The sequence below is a fragment of the Phytophthora sojae genome (assembly GCF_000149755.1).
Source record: "Phytophthora sojae unplaced genomic scaffold PHYSOscaffold_4, whole genome shotgun sequence".
Taxonomy (NCBI): Eukaryota; Oomycota; class Peronosporomycetes; order Peronosporales; family Peronosporaceae; genus Phytophthora; species Phytophthora sojae.
The window spans coordinates 7,089,365-7,106,214 of NW_009258118.1; the positions used below are offsets into that span (position 1 = coordinate 7,089,365).

General features: G+C 50.1%; 4 protein-coding genes across 4 annotated transcripts; 1 reads left to right on the forward strand and 3 right to left on the reverse strand.

Annotated features, from left to right (window-relative positions):
* The first annotated feature begins 3,073 nt into the window (after positions 1-3,073).
* On the forward strand, positions 3,074-3,523 carry PHYSODRAFT_286128 (hypothetical protein). Its single transcript, XM_009529633.1, is given in 2 exon segments — positions 3,074-3,224; positions 3,239-3,523. 2 exon segments carry the CDS (start codon positions 3,154-3,156, stop codon positions 3,336-3,338), a joined length of 171 nt encoding a protein of 56 aa, XP_009527928.1. The 5' UTR covers positions 3,074-3,153; the 3' UTR covers positions 3,339-3,523.
* Positions 3,524-3,633: 110 nt separating this feature from the next.
* On the reverse strand, positions 3,634-4,371 carry PHYSODRAFT_503615 (hypothetical protein; the record flags this gene model as incomplete). The annotated part of the gene is made up of 2 exons (XM_009529634.1): positions 3,634-3,825; positions 4,276-4,371. 2 exons carry the CDS (start codon positions 4,369-4,371, stop codon positions 3,634-3,636), a joined length of 288 nt encoding a protein of 95 aa, XP_009527929.1.
* A 3,516-nt stretch (positions 4,372-7,887) lies between these two features.
* PHYSODRAFT_498504 (hypothetical protein) lies at positions 7,888-8,157 on the reverse strand (the record flags this gene model as incomplete). Its single annotated transcript, XM_009529635.1, has 1 exon — positions 7,888-8,157. A coding segment is annotated over one exon (270 nt), but the record flags the coding sequence as incomplete, so codon positions are not given.
* Positions 8,158-8,172: 15 nt separating this feature from the next.
* Positions 8,173-10,014, reverse strand: PHYSODRAFT_301346 (hypothetical protein; the record flags this gene model as incomplete). The annotated part of the gene is made up of 4 exons (XM_009529636.1): positions 8,173-8,649; positions 8,671-9,121; positions 9,211-9,672; positions 9,710-10,014. The coding sequence occupies 4 exons, from the start codon at positions 10,012-10,014 to the stop codon at positions 8,173-8,175; spliced, it is 1,695 nt and encodes a 564-aa protein (XP_009527931.1).
* Between the last annotated feature and the right edge of the window lie 6,836 nt (positions 10,015-16,850).

The window sequence follows — 16,850 nt, forward strand, 5'->3', positions numbered from 1 at the left end:
AGGGGATAGCGAATACAAAGAGTAAGCGGCGTGTGGGTGAACTGTTAGCAGTGCATGCACAGATTCACAGTACAGTAATGCAAGTACAGGGTAGCGTTTTTGAGTTGATTCCTTCCTGTAACTTACGTGCACAACCCGATAGGCATAATTCCGGCGAGGCTTTGTTCCTACTCTCTGCTGGCTGGGATCGAGCAATCGAACAGGCGTTTTATCTCAGGTTGTCAACCTTGATCGCGTGAAAAACGTTGTCCCAGCTGGCTGCCAGTCATCCGAGGCCATGACTTCGTTCATCTGGAGGGGGATTATGGGACGACTTTTGCGAGTGCCAGATTGAGCTAAGTCAGCCTACGTCACGCCGTGTAAGCTTTTGCCAGTATTAATAAAGAGGTTGCCACAACTCTTCCGACACCGTCACACGCAATACGAGGGGCTCATTACATGTTGGCATCAAGTACAGTGGATTTCGTGGCCGCTGCCAAGTTCCTGGTGGACAAAACTCTCGAGGGTGAAATCCTAAACGACAAGGAGCAGAAGCGCCGTGAGCACCGTATCGGCATGGTGGCCTTCCGCCGTAAGAGGGATGTTGCGGGGCAGCAAGACCCGCCCCGACCTCGGTATTACTAGCCTAGTGAGCCGACGAGGCGAGCGGAACGGGTGCGTAACAACTAAAAACAATGTAAGAAATTGTATCCGCGACCTGCGCGGCGGATACAATTTCTTACATTGTTTTTAGTTGTTGGGTCGTAAAAACAATAGCAACACAATTATTATGGTATTGTCCCACTACAATTATATATTATTGGAAGTTCATGAAACCAATACAATATGATATTGCCCTAATAATAGCAATACAATATCAAAAACTATGAATTCTGAGGTTGGGCGTTCATATATGATGAAAATGCTATAATAAACTATTATAATCTCTATTTTTCGGGTTGAGGACACAGCCTTGGGTTGCGAGGTTTTGTGGAGCAAGCGGTGTATACTCAATAGCGCTTTACCGGACATCAACACTTCCCAAAACCGCCCTGGAAACAGTACAGGGCTATTGTAATCGTCATCAGCCTCCACCTGTATTTTCTCACTGTTTAGGTTGGCCTGACACCTCAGTAATAGTTCGATATCAGCCATGGGACGTTTGCGTAAAGTTCGCTTGAAGTTTGCGGTCTTCCTGTCACATTTTGGCAATGAATAGTTCATGTCAAGAATGGTAAAATATACTTAAATTGTTCCAATTGTTATTATTAGTTGCCCTCATATTGCCGTTATTACTACTGCAGCTTTGGCCTCGCAATACAATTTCATACTGTATTGCCCGACCCCTGCCGCCGCGTAGCGGCGGCGCTCGGCTAGTCCTAACTTAGGACTCCTAAGAAGCAATAATAATAATAATAATAATAAATTCAGAGAGTACCGTCAACGGTAGACTCACCAAAAGATGTTCTCTGTTATCTCACACGAATCATCGGGTATGTATTCCAGCAATGCTCCCTGCATTCTTCGTTGATGTGCATCGAAGACTGCCGAAGAAATGTTTGCCAGCAGGTCCCGCATTTGCAGGCATATATGAGGGACGCAAGTATGCAGGATAGGGACCCTACCTCAAGATGAGTTGAGTTGATGGTTGCCGAGTTATTAGGCAATCATAATACATGTACAAGTGCATGGGTACCTAGTAGTTTTGCGCTGAACTAAAAGAAGCCGGCAAGATCGCATCTCTCTGGCCAGCGTTTACTGCCGCAGTCTGTCAGCGTTCCCCAAGCGCTTAGGGCATGTGCCACATGATCATTCCTCAGTCTGATAAAGATGGCGCTGAAGGTGTGAGCTGGCCTCGCAATGAAGTGCCATGCTGTAAGGGCTCGATGGTGTTTGTGTGCAGTGCACACAAACACCACTGTGCACTGCGTTGCCTGAATTGGCTGCGACGGCGCGACAAGAAGCAGGTCTCAACCGATCACGTCAAATCCTTATCATGGGATGTAAAGTTACAGTATCCTTGTTACAGATTAATGACTTCTCGATAAGCAACCAAAGTTCTGACTATGGAGCTAAGAAAGACGTAAGGTATGGGTGACGTCCAAGCTTAAGGTGTCGGAAGCGCTGGGTGGTACTTGAAGAGCTCCCTCGGCGTTTGTGAAGAAAGCGCGCCTTCGTATTGACAACAACCGGTTGCCTTTATTTTGGTTCTTACGCAGATCAGGTCCAGGATTTGAACATGCTGATTGTGAGACCAAATCGAAAGACCTGAGCCAAACATTCACAGCTTAGGATCATGACATGACTTGGTTCCTCAGCGCGTGCCCCGTTCGGCTCCCTGTTCTAGCAACACTTCGTTGTGCTCTCTTTAGGTGAAAAGGTGTGCATGAGGTATTTGGCAGTGGGTTGTGTTCAAAATCATTGCAACTACTGCTACTTGTACTATCAGCTACTAATCAAACATGCCTCCCTTCCCAACTTCTCTTGACAGCAAGATTCATTAGTTGCAATAGCACACGCTGTTCATGCTTCTATGGGTGGTGCTGAATTGTATCCCATTCGCGACTACTGCACTGTACACTGAGCACTGTAGGTGCCTTTCAGTCAAAGTCGCTGCGCACACCTGGGCTGGTTTGAAACCAGTAATTTCCTTTCACACTCTCAACATCGATACTCCACAGGTAACTTACACACACAACTCGTTAACTTAGTTTACCTACTATCACAGCATGTATGTGGTACATATACTTTAGAGTTGTGTAGTCTAGCTAGCCACAACTTGTGGTCTCGTGGCCCACAAGACAAGCCTCACTCCTGCTTGGCTGGAAGAAAAAAGCGCTTCAATTCGTAGCGAGGTACCACAGCCGCAGCACGGTAACAACCTCTCCGAAGCTAAGACGCTGCACTGCGAACAACCCTGGCCGACCAGCAGCAGAAGCAGGACCAGCAGCAGCGCTTGAGCGTCTTCGAGCCGGGCTCTCCGACTGCGCGCACACCTCGTCGGGCTCAGCGTGGACATCACGCACCGCCTGACGCGCGCCATGGGGGTGTCGTGGGCATCGATACGCGGGTGCCAGGCTCGCTCACGGTGACGGCCAAAGTGCGCGCTGTGGCGCTCGACTCGGAGCACGGCAGCGGCGAGCTACGCGGACTAGAACAGCAGGAACAGCAGCAATGCACCCGGATAAACTCCGTGGACTTGACGTGCTCCGTACTCACAGGGCATCTAGAGTGCCTTCGCCTGCACGAGTGCACGCACCGGTCGGCGCGTCACCTGTAGTTACCGCGACGGACGGCGTCTGCCTCAGAACCACGTCACTTTCCGTGTCTTCGACCATCAAATAGCACAGCTTACATAGCGCAGCATGTCGTGCTGCACGTGGTTCAAGGCAGAGTTGACCCGTCGAAGCCATAAGCCACTTCCTGGCGGTCGATCGCGTACTCGTCGTTGGAGACGACATGGCTCAAGACAGCTGACTTCATGCTGAAGTACACGCCCGGCCGTCCGCCCCACTTGCGCTTGGTAGTCCGACATGCTGATCTTGCTGGCGTCCTTCACCAGCATGCTGTAGTGCAGCTGCCAGCTTCAGATCGGACGCGATGTTCTTGTTCTTGACCTTGAGGCTCTTCCACGCGCTTGACCTTCAACCGTGGTCACCGAGGAGAACACAATCGCCCAACCGCACCGCAGCCGATTGTCGTGGACAACGAGTCGACAATGGTGTCGTGTTCGTCCATATGGAGGTACAGCTTCATCACGTCGCCGCAGCCAGGGGCGTTGGAAAATATGATTGCGATTGTAATATTGTCAAGATTGTCAATCACAATAATTGATTGTTGTGTGATCTCAATCGACAATCCCGTTCCCATATTGTCCCTTTACTGATTTTGAGCCTTTGCCAGTGATCCGGTAGAGCAATATGCAACGCCAAGCCCATGGAACCGATCCTAGACTCATCAAAGCCTTTCTGTGTCATCTGCTACTTCGAAATGCGGAAATGAGGGGTCATTGGGTGCCCAAACGGGGTACACGCTTAACATGATGAATACAAGACCCAACATTGCTTTTTGCCAAGGCTTTTGAAGGTTAACACGTACGCAATCGAATAAGCAAAGATCTTAGGGCGATAGCGCCGCCAAACGAGTAAAAATATGAACCTAGCAGAGGAAATACAAGCGAGAACTTAGATTGCAATCTTTTGTTTTTGGGATTGTCAAGATTGCAATAATTGATTGTTTCAGATCTGAGTCGCCAATCAATAAACGATCTATATTTCCACAGCCCTGGGCGTACACAGAGCCCGTGCCCACATCCTTGGCGTTCTTGTCCACGGCGCTCACCTTGCGCGGGTCGTCGTAATAGTCGACCAGGCCCTCGCAGCACACGGGCATCTGCGAGCAGTGCTGGCCCAGCCGAGATGGCACTTGGGTAGTCTTGAGAGTCGAGCGGACAGCGTTGGGGGTCGTCTACCGACGGATTCCGAAAGAAAAAGTACGCGATCAAATCTAAGACATGTTCTGCATAACACCCATTTAAGAGGGACTGATTAACTGGCTATCAGCTTTTAGGGAACACTGTACCATCGGTTAAAGAGGTTACTTCAACAGCCTCCCTACCTCTTTAGATCGAGTTTTGCCCAACTAATATTATGTAGTTTAGCAAGGCACCAGAAATAGTGACAGATGATTCCTCAGTTCCAAAAAGACCAGTGCCGTGGACGCCCGCGTTTGCTGACGGTCCTTCGTGCTCGTAGTTTTGCTACGAGTGAAGGACCGTCACGCTGGGCACGCCAGGGAAATGCTAAAGCCACGAGACAAAAGTACTAGGGACCCGTGACATCATTACCAATAAGTACCACTAATCTGGTGCATCAAATCTGATGCAGTCGGTAGCTGCAGGTAGACATGGAGTACATCAACTACTAGAGGCCCGAGACAGATGCAGTACTAGAGCCCCGAGACCGAGGACGAGTACGTGTAGTACTAGAGCCCCGAGACCGACAATGAGTACTTGTAATACTAAAAAACGGTACTTAGATCAGTCACATCTTGTTAGTAGGAAGCCTGCTCCACGTCCTGCTCCACGCTCAACGTCCTGCTCCTTCTTGAGATCCATCTCCCCCTCTTTCTCTACAGCCACCTCCAGCTCCACATCCAGGCTCCATGAACAACTTCAACTCGAGGACCATCTCCAGCGCCGGGTTCAGGTGGTCACGGCGTCAGGATTCACCGCTGATCTACTATCCACTTGTGCCTTGTGGAGAAAAATGGAAACTGCATTGATCTCTCGTCTTCTCGGGGCCAAGCTAAACTGGACCCCACGTGCATACTCACTACTATTGGCTACAAACTAGATCCTTCGATCCACTGCACCCTGGGTACATGAACACTGGGTGTGGGTACAACCCAGATCATTTCCCCCCTCGACGGCGGCGACGACCTGCCTGGCGAATTTCCGTCGCATCAATAGGGTCTTCCGGTGCCAGTATGGCCCACATACGACGTGCCAGCGAATTAGCCGGGGAGGATGCCACGAATTGACGAACAAATTGCGGAACGTCTTCGTAAATCACCGAGGCCGGTTCCCAAGATGCTTCTTCTGGGTCCAGGCCGATCTATTGCACGTGTATCTCCCACTGCTGTGCGACTTGACCAAGTCTGCACTCAAGCAACTTATCGACGAGATGCCCTCCTTCGCCATGTAGCGCGTGCGCGATCAGGTCTTCCGTTACTCCACGCTCAGAGTCACGATAAAATTTTAATCGAGAGGCGTGACGAGCAACGACATTGTAAGGTGCGCACAGGTCTTGCACCTCGAATGTGTAGTCATTGAGAGATCGCACCACCCGCTTCGGGCCACGCCAATGCAGAGCGAGTTTGTTGCCACCCTTGACGGCTGTTGCAGCCAAGACAAAATCACCGATAGAGAACTTCGCCATTCGAACTCCAGGTTTGTTTGCACTGCGGCCACGTGCTTGAGTATTCCTGCGCGGCGAGGTCGCTGAGCTTTGCTGATGGATAGCATCCAACGCGGTTCGAACTTCCCGAAGGTGCTGCTGCTGCTGTTCTTCGAACCAGGAAATAGAGCAATTATCAGCAAACGACGGCGGAAAAATAGCATTTAACTGCGACGACCCTGGTAGCCCCGTGAAAGCGGTAATTGGCGCAATTCCACCAAGTCGATCTGAAGCCATACCATTAAGAGCTGCTTGAACGAGCGGTAAAATAGTGGGTCACTGCTTGATTTGCATCTTTAGCTCGCTGAGAAGAGCTTTCAGACTGCGCAGCAACAGTCGGTTCACAACCTCAACTGATCCAATCGCCCACGGCGAATATGCAGTGACAAAGAGGTGTTGCGCTCCCAGAATGTGGCGCAATCTGTTGATCACTTCCCCCGTGAAATGGGGTCCTTGGTCAGAGATCCACATGTGAACAACTCCAAACCTCTTGAACCACTCGATTAACCCATGATAGGCAGATTCTGCCGTGGCTCTATCGCACTCGATGAGCTCCACGTATCCACTCATGTTGTCCTTGAGGACAAGAGCATAGCACGTGGAGTTCTCGCTGCGCGGTAGGGAAAGAAAGTCGAAATGAAGGAGTTCGTTGGGTTTGGTGGCTCGCAACGTTTCACCATACGGTCGCGGTACTTTCTTGCATAGCCAGTTGACGCATCCGTGCCAAATGTGCAAACTCCGAAGGCGCCCCTCATCTCGATAGTAAGTCACCCCAGACGTTATCTTCACCCCGGATGTGCTCGATTTCGTACTGGAAACAAGTGAGAGCCATTGCCCATCGCTGCAACTTGTCTGCCTGGTAGCGCTGCATGTTGCTGTCGAAGCCGTAAGGGTTGAAGATGTACACTAAGTTACGGTGGTCGGTATACAGACGGAATCCGCGCGGTCTCATCAACAAATACTCCAACCTCTTGCACGATTCCATGAGAGCGAAAGCCTCTTTTTCGATAGTAGGCCAGCGATGTGACGAACCACGAAAATGCCCACTGAGAAATGCTAAAGGCTGATGACGCTGCTCTGCAAGAGGCTTATTCGCATCTTCTAGTGGCAGTTGCGTCAAGACCGATCCCCAATGGTCGAGACTGGCGTCGGCGACCAACACAACGTCCCAGTCTGGCTTCGGGTGGGCGAGAGGCACCATCCCCAGGAGCTTACTCTTGACTTGGGCTAGACTTTCCTCTTCTTTTTCCCCCCAGCCGACACTAGCCAGCGAGATTTTGGCTAGTTTTCGTTTGGTTCGAGCGCCGCTGACTTGCATAGCTTTCTCCAGGATATCATACAAAGGAGCAGTGACACGAGCAAATTCAGGAATACTTGCTAGCATCCAATTGACTACACAAACAAATTGTTGCAGTTCGGAAGCTGTCGAAGGTGACACCATATCCACTAGCCCTTGAACTCGTTCAGGACTGTGCGCGACTCCTGCAGCAGAGATGACTTTGCCACACCATGTGACTTCCGTCACGAAGAACTGACACTTGACAGGATTGAGCTTTAGCCCATACTTGGCACAGCGCTGAAAAACTGCCTCCAGTAATTCCATGAGTTCCTCTTCCGACTCCGCGTAACGCAGGATATCATCCAGCCACACTAGTACCCCATGATACAACAGGTCGCCAAAAATCAACTCGACCACACTCTGACAGTAGGCAACCGCGTCTTTCGCACCCATTGGGACGGGAGTCGGTGTATACATGCCACGATGAGTCATGAAAGTAAAAATCTCCTGCGAGTCCGGGTGTAATGGCAACTGCCAGTACCCTCGAAACCAATCGCAAACGAAAAATACCTTTGCGCCAGCAACATGCGTGAAGACGACATCCAGTTGCGGCATTGGCCACTGCATGCCTATAGTCAGCTCGTTGACAGGCCTTGAATCGATACACATCCTGAAATCAGCGGGAGGTGGCTTAGGCACAATGCGGGGTGCTGATGCCCAACGACTATTGTAGTTTCTGTACACGAGTCCCAAATCTCCGAGTTCAGCGAGATGAGCGTCCATGAACGCTCGCTCCATGGGAGCATAACGGCGGGCAGAACAGCGCACTGGTATAGCGTGCGGCTGCAACTGCACACGTAACGGAGGTACATCAACGGGAGGAGTGAGTCCAAAAACCACGCAAAACTCCGCTTTGTGCTGTTCCAGCGATGTTTTCAGCATATCCAACGCATGTCCTTACAAGCCTCTCGAATGAGCATCATCAATGGCTTGTAAAAGCCGCTCACGGACTAATTCAGCATTCTTTTCTGCATTTTTCGTCTCGGGTAAGAACGCCCTCGATTCAAAACGCTCATCCGGATCGGGTGCAGTGCTCGTAGACTCGTCATGCCCCGCATCTTCGAAGCAAGCAATCTCGCGCAGCTGCTGAGCTCTCATCAGTGGTGACTCGGAGACATTGTTACCCGTAGGAAGCACATACTCCAGCTGCTTCTCGAGTGCCGAAACCAGTAGACCGTCCGTAGAGTACCCCAACGCCACCATCACCGATCGACCTACTGTCAACGACATCGTGAGGTCCGATTCGTCAATCCAGCACTCTAAGTTGCGCAACACGAGCGGCCCAGCTGATGTGTGCAGAACTACCTTATCGAAGTTATCTTGTTCGTACAACTTCACGGTGCCCGGACCAAAAGGTTCAAATTCCTGGGGCGTCTATCGTTTAATCAGCGGGACGTAACAGCCTTGCTTGTGTAATTCAGAGACAAATCCCTGCGAAACAGAGGAAGCATCTGCGCCTGAGTCCAAAAGTGACACCTTCACAGTCAACCCCAGCACTGTTGCGTCCACGGTTCCATGATCACCAACACCCTTTCTCTCTGCGTGCTCCGTCGCCGCATCCGACCCATCCGTACGGTCATCCGCTGTTGGCAATCGTTTCATTGCAGCCGGCGGCGGCTTTGACTCCTTCGGTTCACGTTGCCGAGCCGCGTAAAATTCACCAAAAAGGCGTTTGGCGTCTCCCGGCTGCACCTGAGGGCAATCCCTCACTCTGTGCTCCCTAGACTGGCACTTTAGACACGGCCAACGAAACAGCTTCTTCGACGCTTGGGTCCCTGTGGCGGACTCTGGCTTGGCCGTGAGCTCCTGTCGCTGCGGGGGCGTCTTGAACGGAGCAGCAGCCGCGCTGCCTGGTACAGTGTGCCCTCTCTGAGTTTATGCATGATGCAGCGGCTTGGTATTGCTGCTTTGCTGCAGCAGAGGCTTCTCCCATACCATGAATGAAGCCAAACGTGAAGTAAGCCACCGCGAAAACTCGATGACATTCGATTTGTACTTCTTGTTCTGCTCTTGGTCAATCCGACGCTGGACCTCGCTCTTGAACGACGCTGGGGCGAGAGCTGCGACCAAATACTTGACAATTTCTTCTGTTCACGTTCAAACATGATGTCCACCATATTGTGGTCCTCCAGTATCTTGTACAAATTAGCTTGCAGCCGGTTGACACGGGACTCAGCCTCCGCTAACTTAGTATCCATTGACAACTTCTGCATGTCGGCGTCCAACGCAGCATAATCTTCAAACGCTGTCTGCTTCGACTGCAGAAAATACTCCACCCACTCATCTTCGGTCACATCTTGCCAGTCTTTGGCGAAGGTGAACCGCGCAATGAGCTCTTTCGTGCCCTGCTCGATACACGAACCCACGGGTTGGGACGAACGGGCGATTGTGCTCCGTCTGGAAAGCTCTCAGCGCAGCAAAGTAGGTATGATACGCCCGTAAAAAGTCGCGACGCTCCTGCATGGAGCTCCCCTTGTAACGAGGCGGCTTGGGCAGCGCCGGAGCATTCATAATCGGCCCGAAATCACCACTCACGTCCTCCATCGTCACATCGCTCTTTGCCGGAGACGCTTGCGGGATGCTGCTCTGGCTAGGTCGGCGGTCAAATGGGTTTACGATAGGTGTCGAAGAGCGACGTGTCCTCTCGGTGCCCGTTCCTTCCGTCCTAGCTGCAGCAGCTCGACTTCCTCGGAGACTCAACCGCCGAAACGTCTCGACGAACTGGTCCCCCTCCGACATGGTCCCCTAGTCAATTCCGATAGGAACTAAAGTATACTTTGATCTGTCTTCCTCGACTATCCACTTGTGCCTTGTGGAGAAAAATGGAAACTGCATTGATCTCTCGTCTTCTCGGGGCCGAGCTAAACTGGACCCCACGTGCATACTCACTACTATTGGCTACAAACTAGATCCTTCGATCCACTGCACCCTAGGTACATGAACACTGGTGTGGGTACAACCCAGATCAACCGCGATCACAAGGATGCCAGAGACCTTCACGTGAAAAAACATAGGATGATAATAGGAAATGATGTCTCCAGCCCGTAGTTGCTGCTCCCCATTCTCCTTGATCAACGCAGCAACACTGGGAAGGCGGTGGTGGGCCTCCATTCACAGCCCAGAGACAGCCACATCACAGTCGCGGTTGAGTAGTAGCTTCGCGAAGAAGAGGCTGGCAGAAAAGTAGGTAAAGTGAGGAGGAGGAGGAGTTACGGTCGGCGGCCAAGCGTAATTGGTAAGTGGCTGCTCGGAATGATTAGATGTAGAGACGTTGGTGACTAGTACTGCAACACTAGCACTGCATCTACTCGGTGTCTGTCTCGGATCTCTAGCACTGCATGTACTCGGTGTCTGTCTCGGGCCTCTAGTAGTTGATGTACTCCATGTCTACCTGCAGCTACCGACTGCATCAGATTTGATGCACCAGATTAGTGGTACTTATTGGTAATGTCACGGGTCCCTAGTACTTTTGTCTCGTGGCTTTAGCATTTCCCGGCACGTCATGGCCCGCGTCTTGGAGTTAGGCATGAGGAGGGCGCCGCCCTTGGGTTCGCGCCAGTGGGCTGGCGCCAGCAAGGTCACTCAAGAAGCGGGCGAACATGTCGCGACCGAGGTATGAAGCATGAAGATGCCCAGCGGGCTGCGGCAGTGAGCACAGCGCTCTTGAAGGCCTTGAGAAGCAGTGAAGGCATGGCTGCGGGGGCCAGGGCGAGTAGGGCCGCGGAGGCCAGCGCAGTGGTGGCGCGGCAAGACGTGTGGTGTGATGTCACTAAAGTAAATTTGTAAATAGTGACACCCGAGAAGCTGCTGTTACCGAATAATGCTGTTGCAGACTAGCCAGTTGCTAATACACATGTACCGACTGTCGATACATACATAGACCTCTTGCCTCAAGACGCCGATAGTAGCTCGAGTGTACGCGGCCGTGGATGTACGCGTCTCGGAGATGTCTGCTCTTAGCTTAGTGCCTCCCACATCGAGGAACGCATCCTACAGTACTGCTCGATGATCATGAGCAACAGGATATTCATGCTATGACGGAGTTATGTCGTCGTCGTAAGGTATACAAATGTTCATGGGTAGTTCATCATGATTAAGCTTAGCGGTTTGCGCTGGTGCGATGATTATTACATTGGCTTGGCCAGTCAGGACCCCTGATCAAAGGAAAATTCTGTGCACCAGGCCAGTATAGATTACGTGCAGTCACCGCAGATTTGGCCTTGCGTGTTTAATAGAGGCTAGTCAGGAAACCTTGCAAGGAAGGAGAAAACCTGTTCACCGTTGGTAAGTGTGCTGCAGAATATCACGTTGCAATGAGTGGCTATTCAGGAAACCTAATGAGGATAAAACCTGTTCACCTTAAAATTGTTGGCAGTATTAGCGTTGCATTCTTTTGATTTAGCAGATAACGTTACTGTTTGTTTGCAGTAGTTTAGCTTTGCTTTTGGTGATGCAGTTGGAATTCATTGCAGTATCATGACTACTCAGGAAAACCTAAACTAGGAAAAACCTGTTTCGCCGTTCAAGGACATCGTACTCATAAGATAACCATGAAGGTTGAGGAGGTTGTCGTCTCACCCGCATATTATGGTTGAAAAAGGGGCTATGGCTTCCCATATTCACAGATTAATCTATAGTGTGGGCTTGTCCACTCTAGTGACATTCGCCTTTCGACGTGTTAATGTCGCTTTACTTCTCCACTTGGCTACCACACACTGTTCTTGCTTTCTAATGGGTTTACATCCATGTCGCATCAGACAGAAGCTTACATTGCAGATCGAAACGTTGCATGTAGTAGTTCAATAATACGCAGTCGTAGTTGTGGTAATAGAGAGTGCACTCGTTCATTGTCTTACAGATAGATTGTGTGCAGTGGCAAGCTGGTTTCAAACATCAACAATGTCTACCGGTAGTCTGGGATAGACAGAGGCTGTATAAGCTTGTCGTATTTATTCACGGAAATATACTTGGCAGAGGCTTAGTATGAGTGCCGTTTTAATGTTCATCAAGGACAGAAGTCTTTTACACTTGTCATTAATCTCATGATGTCGTATGAGTGATCGAAAGAAGCGTAGTGTTCGTGCTTGTTATAGATTTTTGACAGCGGTCATTTTCGAGCGTCAAGATGTACGATGTTTTTTTTATTGGAAAAGGTTATTGAGTTACTTGCATGAGCTGAACTCTAATATCCTTGTTGCAGCGTAAGTGATGAGATCACCATTCTGCGGTGTGTTCTGTACCCTCGACGAATTATCCAGTGGCTTGTGTTGAGAGCCGTACATTCTCTCTCTCTTTCCAATGCTCCACATCGTTTCTGAGGTACTCCATTGTGCCATGAAAATGTCGTTGTAGGTGCTCTCGACTGGGTTGCGAGATCATTTTGCTCTTCCTCGTGTCCATTGCTAGGTTGGCGAGAGAGTCCGCCATTTTGTTGTGTGCCCGGTAGTGGTGAGTCCACGATTCAACCCTGACTCTGTCGGCCAACCTTCGACATTGCGTGTATTTTCCGCGCAAACCTTGTGCTTTTGGCTCTCTCCGTTCTTCCATCATGCGTAGGATCAACTTACTATCCCTTACTACGTGAAGTCCGTATAGTTGCTGAGAGGCCGCATAATGTAGCAGTTGGTGGAGACCGTTCAGTTCCGCCCGATTGTTAGTAGTGCTGGTCCGGCCAAGCGAAACACAGCTGATCCATACGATTGTAGGCTCGGGATTTCCGGGCGAGAACTCCACCAGCACGCTGCCACTGCCCCCTGGTCCAGGATTTCCTCTTGATCCTCCATCAAAGAAGCCCAGAACCGTCGTACGAGATGGAAGCATCGCTTCCTGCGTAGATACGTTACTTTCAGTCAGCAACTGATACGCAATTTCTGCTGCACAGCGTTCTTGGAAACTCTGCGGCGTTACTGGTATTCTGCTACGGAGCCGACTGTATGCCTCCTTTAGTCTTTGGCTGAGGCCTATACTCCATGCTGCGATTGACGTCACCGTAGATGCTGAAGGGTGAGTCATTCCTGTTCTTCTCCGCCATATTATGTGTGCTGTCGTGGCCACCCCCAGTCTCCACATGCGTTGTACAATCGTGTACAGGTGATCCAGTGCTCCCTCCGTGACTTGCGAAGAATTATCGCTGGCGGCGTCCACGCACTTCTCCAACATCAGTGTGGGTACCTGAATCAGCTGCATGCTGAAGATTTTTTTTATGTTAGTCCTAACGGAAACTTGCTTTCGCCCTGCTGTCTCCCATTGCTTCAAGAACACTTGCCATAGGTGCTGCGCTGTAGGGCAGTTCCAAACCAGGTGCGAGAGGGTTAGTTGATCCATGGGATCACAGCATTCCTCCATACACCTCTTGTCCCGTAGTCTTCTAGTCTTGATTCTATACATGGTCTGGAGTTGAAGATGTACGATGTTAATAGTAAGACTTATACACATTTAGTGCGTGTTGCTTTGGCCAAATGCGGTATATTCATGCATGTATTTGTCGGATGCGTACTTCTCGTGCATTCCTTACTACTTATATAACAGTAGATATAAGCGAAAGTCGTGCTTGCAGTTTCGTTAACGAGGCGTTTGTACTTTACGTGCCAAGTATGACATGAGCGATAGAATTCATGCTCTTAAACTCATTCGTTAATCGACGATTCGCCTTGCCATAGTGATAAGCAGAAGTAACGTTGCCATTTCAGACAAAGGCGTAGTTCGGCCTTGTCAAATTACGCTATCCGACAGAGGCAGATTTCAGGCTTGTCATGTTGAAGAAACAAAGCGTAACTCTCATCAATGAGTTTGACTGATGTGGTATTCGTGCATATCTTGTCATGTTTACCGGTAGATGCGAACTTGTTGTGCATGCCTGGAGATTAAAGACATAAGCGTATTCGTGCTTGTCTAATGGGCGAGCAACGGGACTTTTGTCAAGACAACCCTCTTAGAATAAACCAGAGTCATCGTTCTTCATGCATATCGCATGGTGTTCAATTTGGGAATACCGATCGGTAAGCCATTTGAGTGGCATGTTTTGCCGATGCGTGGTTAGATGACATGAAGGCCCGTCTAGTATAGCATTAGCGCGCCGATGGCTTTACGGCTGAGGCGTTTGCCAGAAGCAACTTCACATTCGCATGTGGGGCAATATTCAGGGCTTATTCCTTCCTGTTTTCGTGGGCATTGAGCAAGTTCGGCGAGTCAGCATTGCTGCTCTCATAAGCTATCTCGCTGGTATTGGGGATTAGCCTCCCAGCTTGGCAAGTGGCTAGCTCATGACATTGCGTTTCACGCAGTTAAATAGCTCTGGGATTGACATCCAGGCATTACGGTCTCCCATTTCTCGGATGTGCATTTGCACGTGTCATCGAGTGGTCGTCTGGCACGGGGATTTCATCCGGCCGGCGCGTCGGCAGGACATCGACATCGGCCATGGAATATGTTTGCGCAGATTAATCGTCCGGCTGGTTCGTGTGTCGCTTGTCGTGCCTTGCTTCATGTCGGCGCTTGTCGCGGGATGCGCTGAGTTGGGCAGCAGTCTGGTTGGGCCGTCTCCTTGTTGATCGCGTCCACATGCAACACCAGAATCTTCATCACAGTCGGTGAGCGGAGCGGCTGCACGAATTGGCATCGCCACTACACCGTGGTTGAGGTGCTTGTCATCGAGTGCCGTGCACTTGCGGGTCTTCCTCACAGGAACTGGTATGGCGCGGGATGTTGTCGCTTGAGGCTTAGCTTGAGCTCATAACCTATGAAGGTAAGGGTAGGATCGTAGGAACGTAAAGAAGAAGAAGTAGGTGAGGTGGAGCCGCCAAAAGGCGAAGTAAAGTTTATTAGTTGAGAGAGCTCCTGCCAGAAAGCAGGAGATGGCTGGTGCGGAGCATATTACAATGGGAGACTGTATAGCATACTAAATACCACAATAACAGCTTTAAGAGGGACTGAGTAACTAGCTATCAGCTTTTAGGGAACACTGTACCATCGGTTAAAGAGGTTACTTCAACAGTCCTGGGCACGCTGCGCGCACAGCTCGTAAACCGCAGGCGGGTACATACAGCGCTGCCTTCGGCAGCGAAAGCAATTGATACAGCAATAAACTATAACCCTGCACGCACTCCGCGCTAACCCCAAAAAAAACCTTGCTGGTAAGGCATGAACCCTACAAGCTGTTTCTCAGCCACAGCGCAACTATGCCACGCACCCGGTGGCGTTGGTGGCTCCCTAAGCGGGCCGCACACTTAGCCTCAATCAGCTCTCTAGAAGTCTTCCATGTGTAGCAAAGGCGCTTCTTAGAGAGCGCTCTAGGTCTGGATAGAAGCGGGTAATCGTCTCCTCCGTGGTATGACAGTCGAAAGTACCTGAGAACGCGCCGCTTGAAGCAGTAAGATACTGCCACTCGTTTGTAGACCTTGGGTTTCGAGCCATTGCCAGTGGCCCTCTTTCTTCCTGTGCGTGGCATGGCGGTAGGGCAGGCTTTCTAGCTGGGTTTTGCTGATCGAAGTGATGGCTTGGCGCGAAATGCAATTGTGAGGGCGAGTTAGCGCGAATTCCCTTAGAAATGACTGGTTATTCTATGAGCTATAACATGAAATTAAAGGTAAAGATTGGCTTTTTATTTATAACGCTACTGAATTTTGATTAGGCAGTCGGTGGTGTGAACTATGATATATCTACGAATTATGAGTTCTGTTGTGCGGTATTGATGGGGGACTGTATTTGAAGGTACTGTATTCTTATACATTACCCCCCCCCCCCGATAGGGTCCTTGTATTCGCAGGGAACTCTAATTCCTTACCGGACACTATCCCTTCCGGACATAATATGAAACACTTCTGGGGGGTCTTGCCAAAATGACCTTGAAACCAAATCGAAATGTTTTCGCGGCTGCTAGGGCACATCAGGGCTAGAGGAGATGGCGTTGATTTTATCCGTGGCAACCGCGAGGCCGCATACCAAAAACTGGATGCATTAACGCTACGGACAGGGGACCCATAGTGATCATGATACTGTTAGAAAAGGCAACCAGGACATAATGTGAAACAAGGAAAAACGATATATTTGGTTTACCGGACGTCTATAGACCATCAGACGATGTACTAGTAGTTAGAAGCAGCCTACCGAAGTATATAAAAGCATTGGAGGCCACATGCATATGCTCAAGGGTCACTTAGCTGTCTAATATGGTAGAATTAGCTCCCATCCAACCGAGGTCGTTGCCGGCTCGTTACTTGCCCACTATGGCTTCGCACTCTCTCTATCGATCATACTAGCCTTTGTTAGAGCCGTAACATCCATCTAGAGTAGATAAAGTCCGTAGCGATGTTCGCTTGGCACCTTTAATCATCACTTGCCCACACCCTGTTGCAGGTCCCATACAAGGTTGAGCCCATGGTCTCTACTAAGTACGAATTTACATTAACTGCTCCGTTTTGAACACAAGAGGTAGCAATCGAAAGCTTAGAATGTGGAGAATACACCTGGTTAGCTCATTCTGCATAAAACTGCACTGAATTGACATTATGTGGGTACTTGTGTTTTCACCTTATGTTTTGCTAATACAAATCCCAAGTAATAAGTGCTTCAGAATA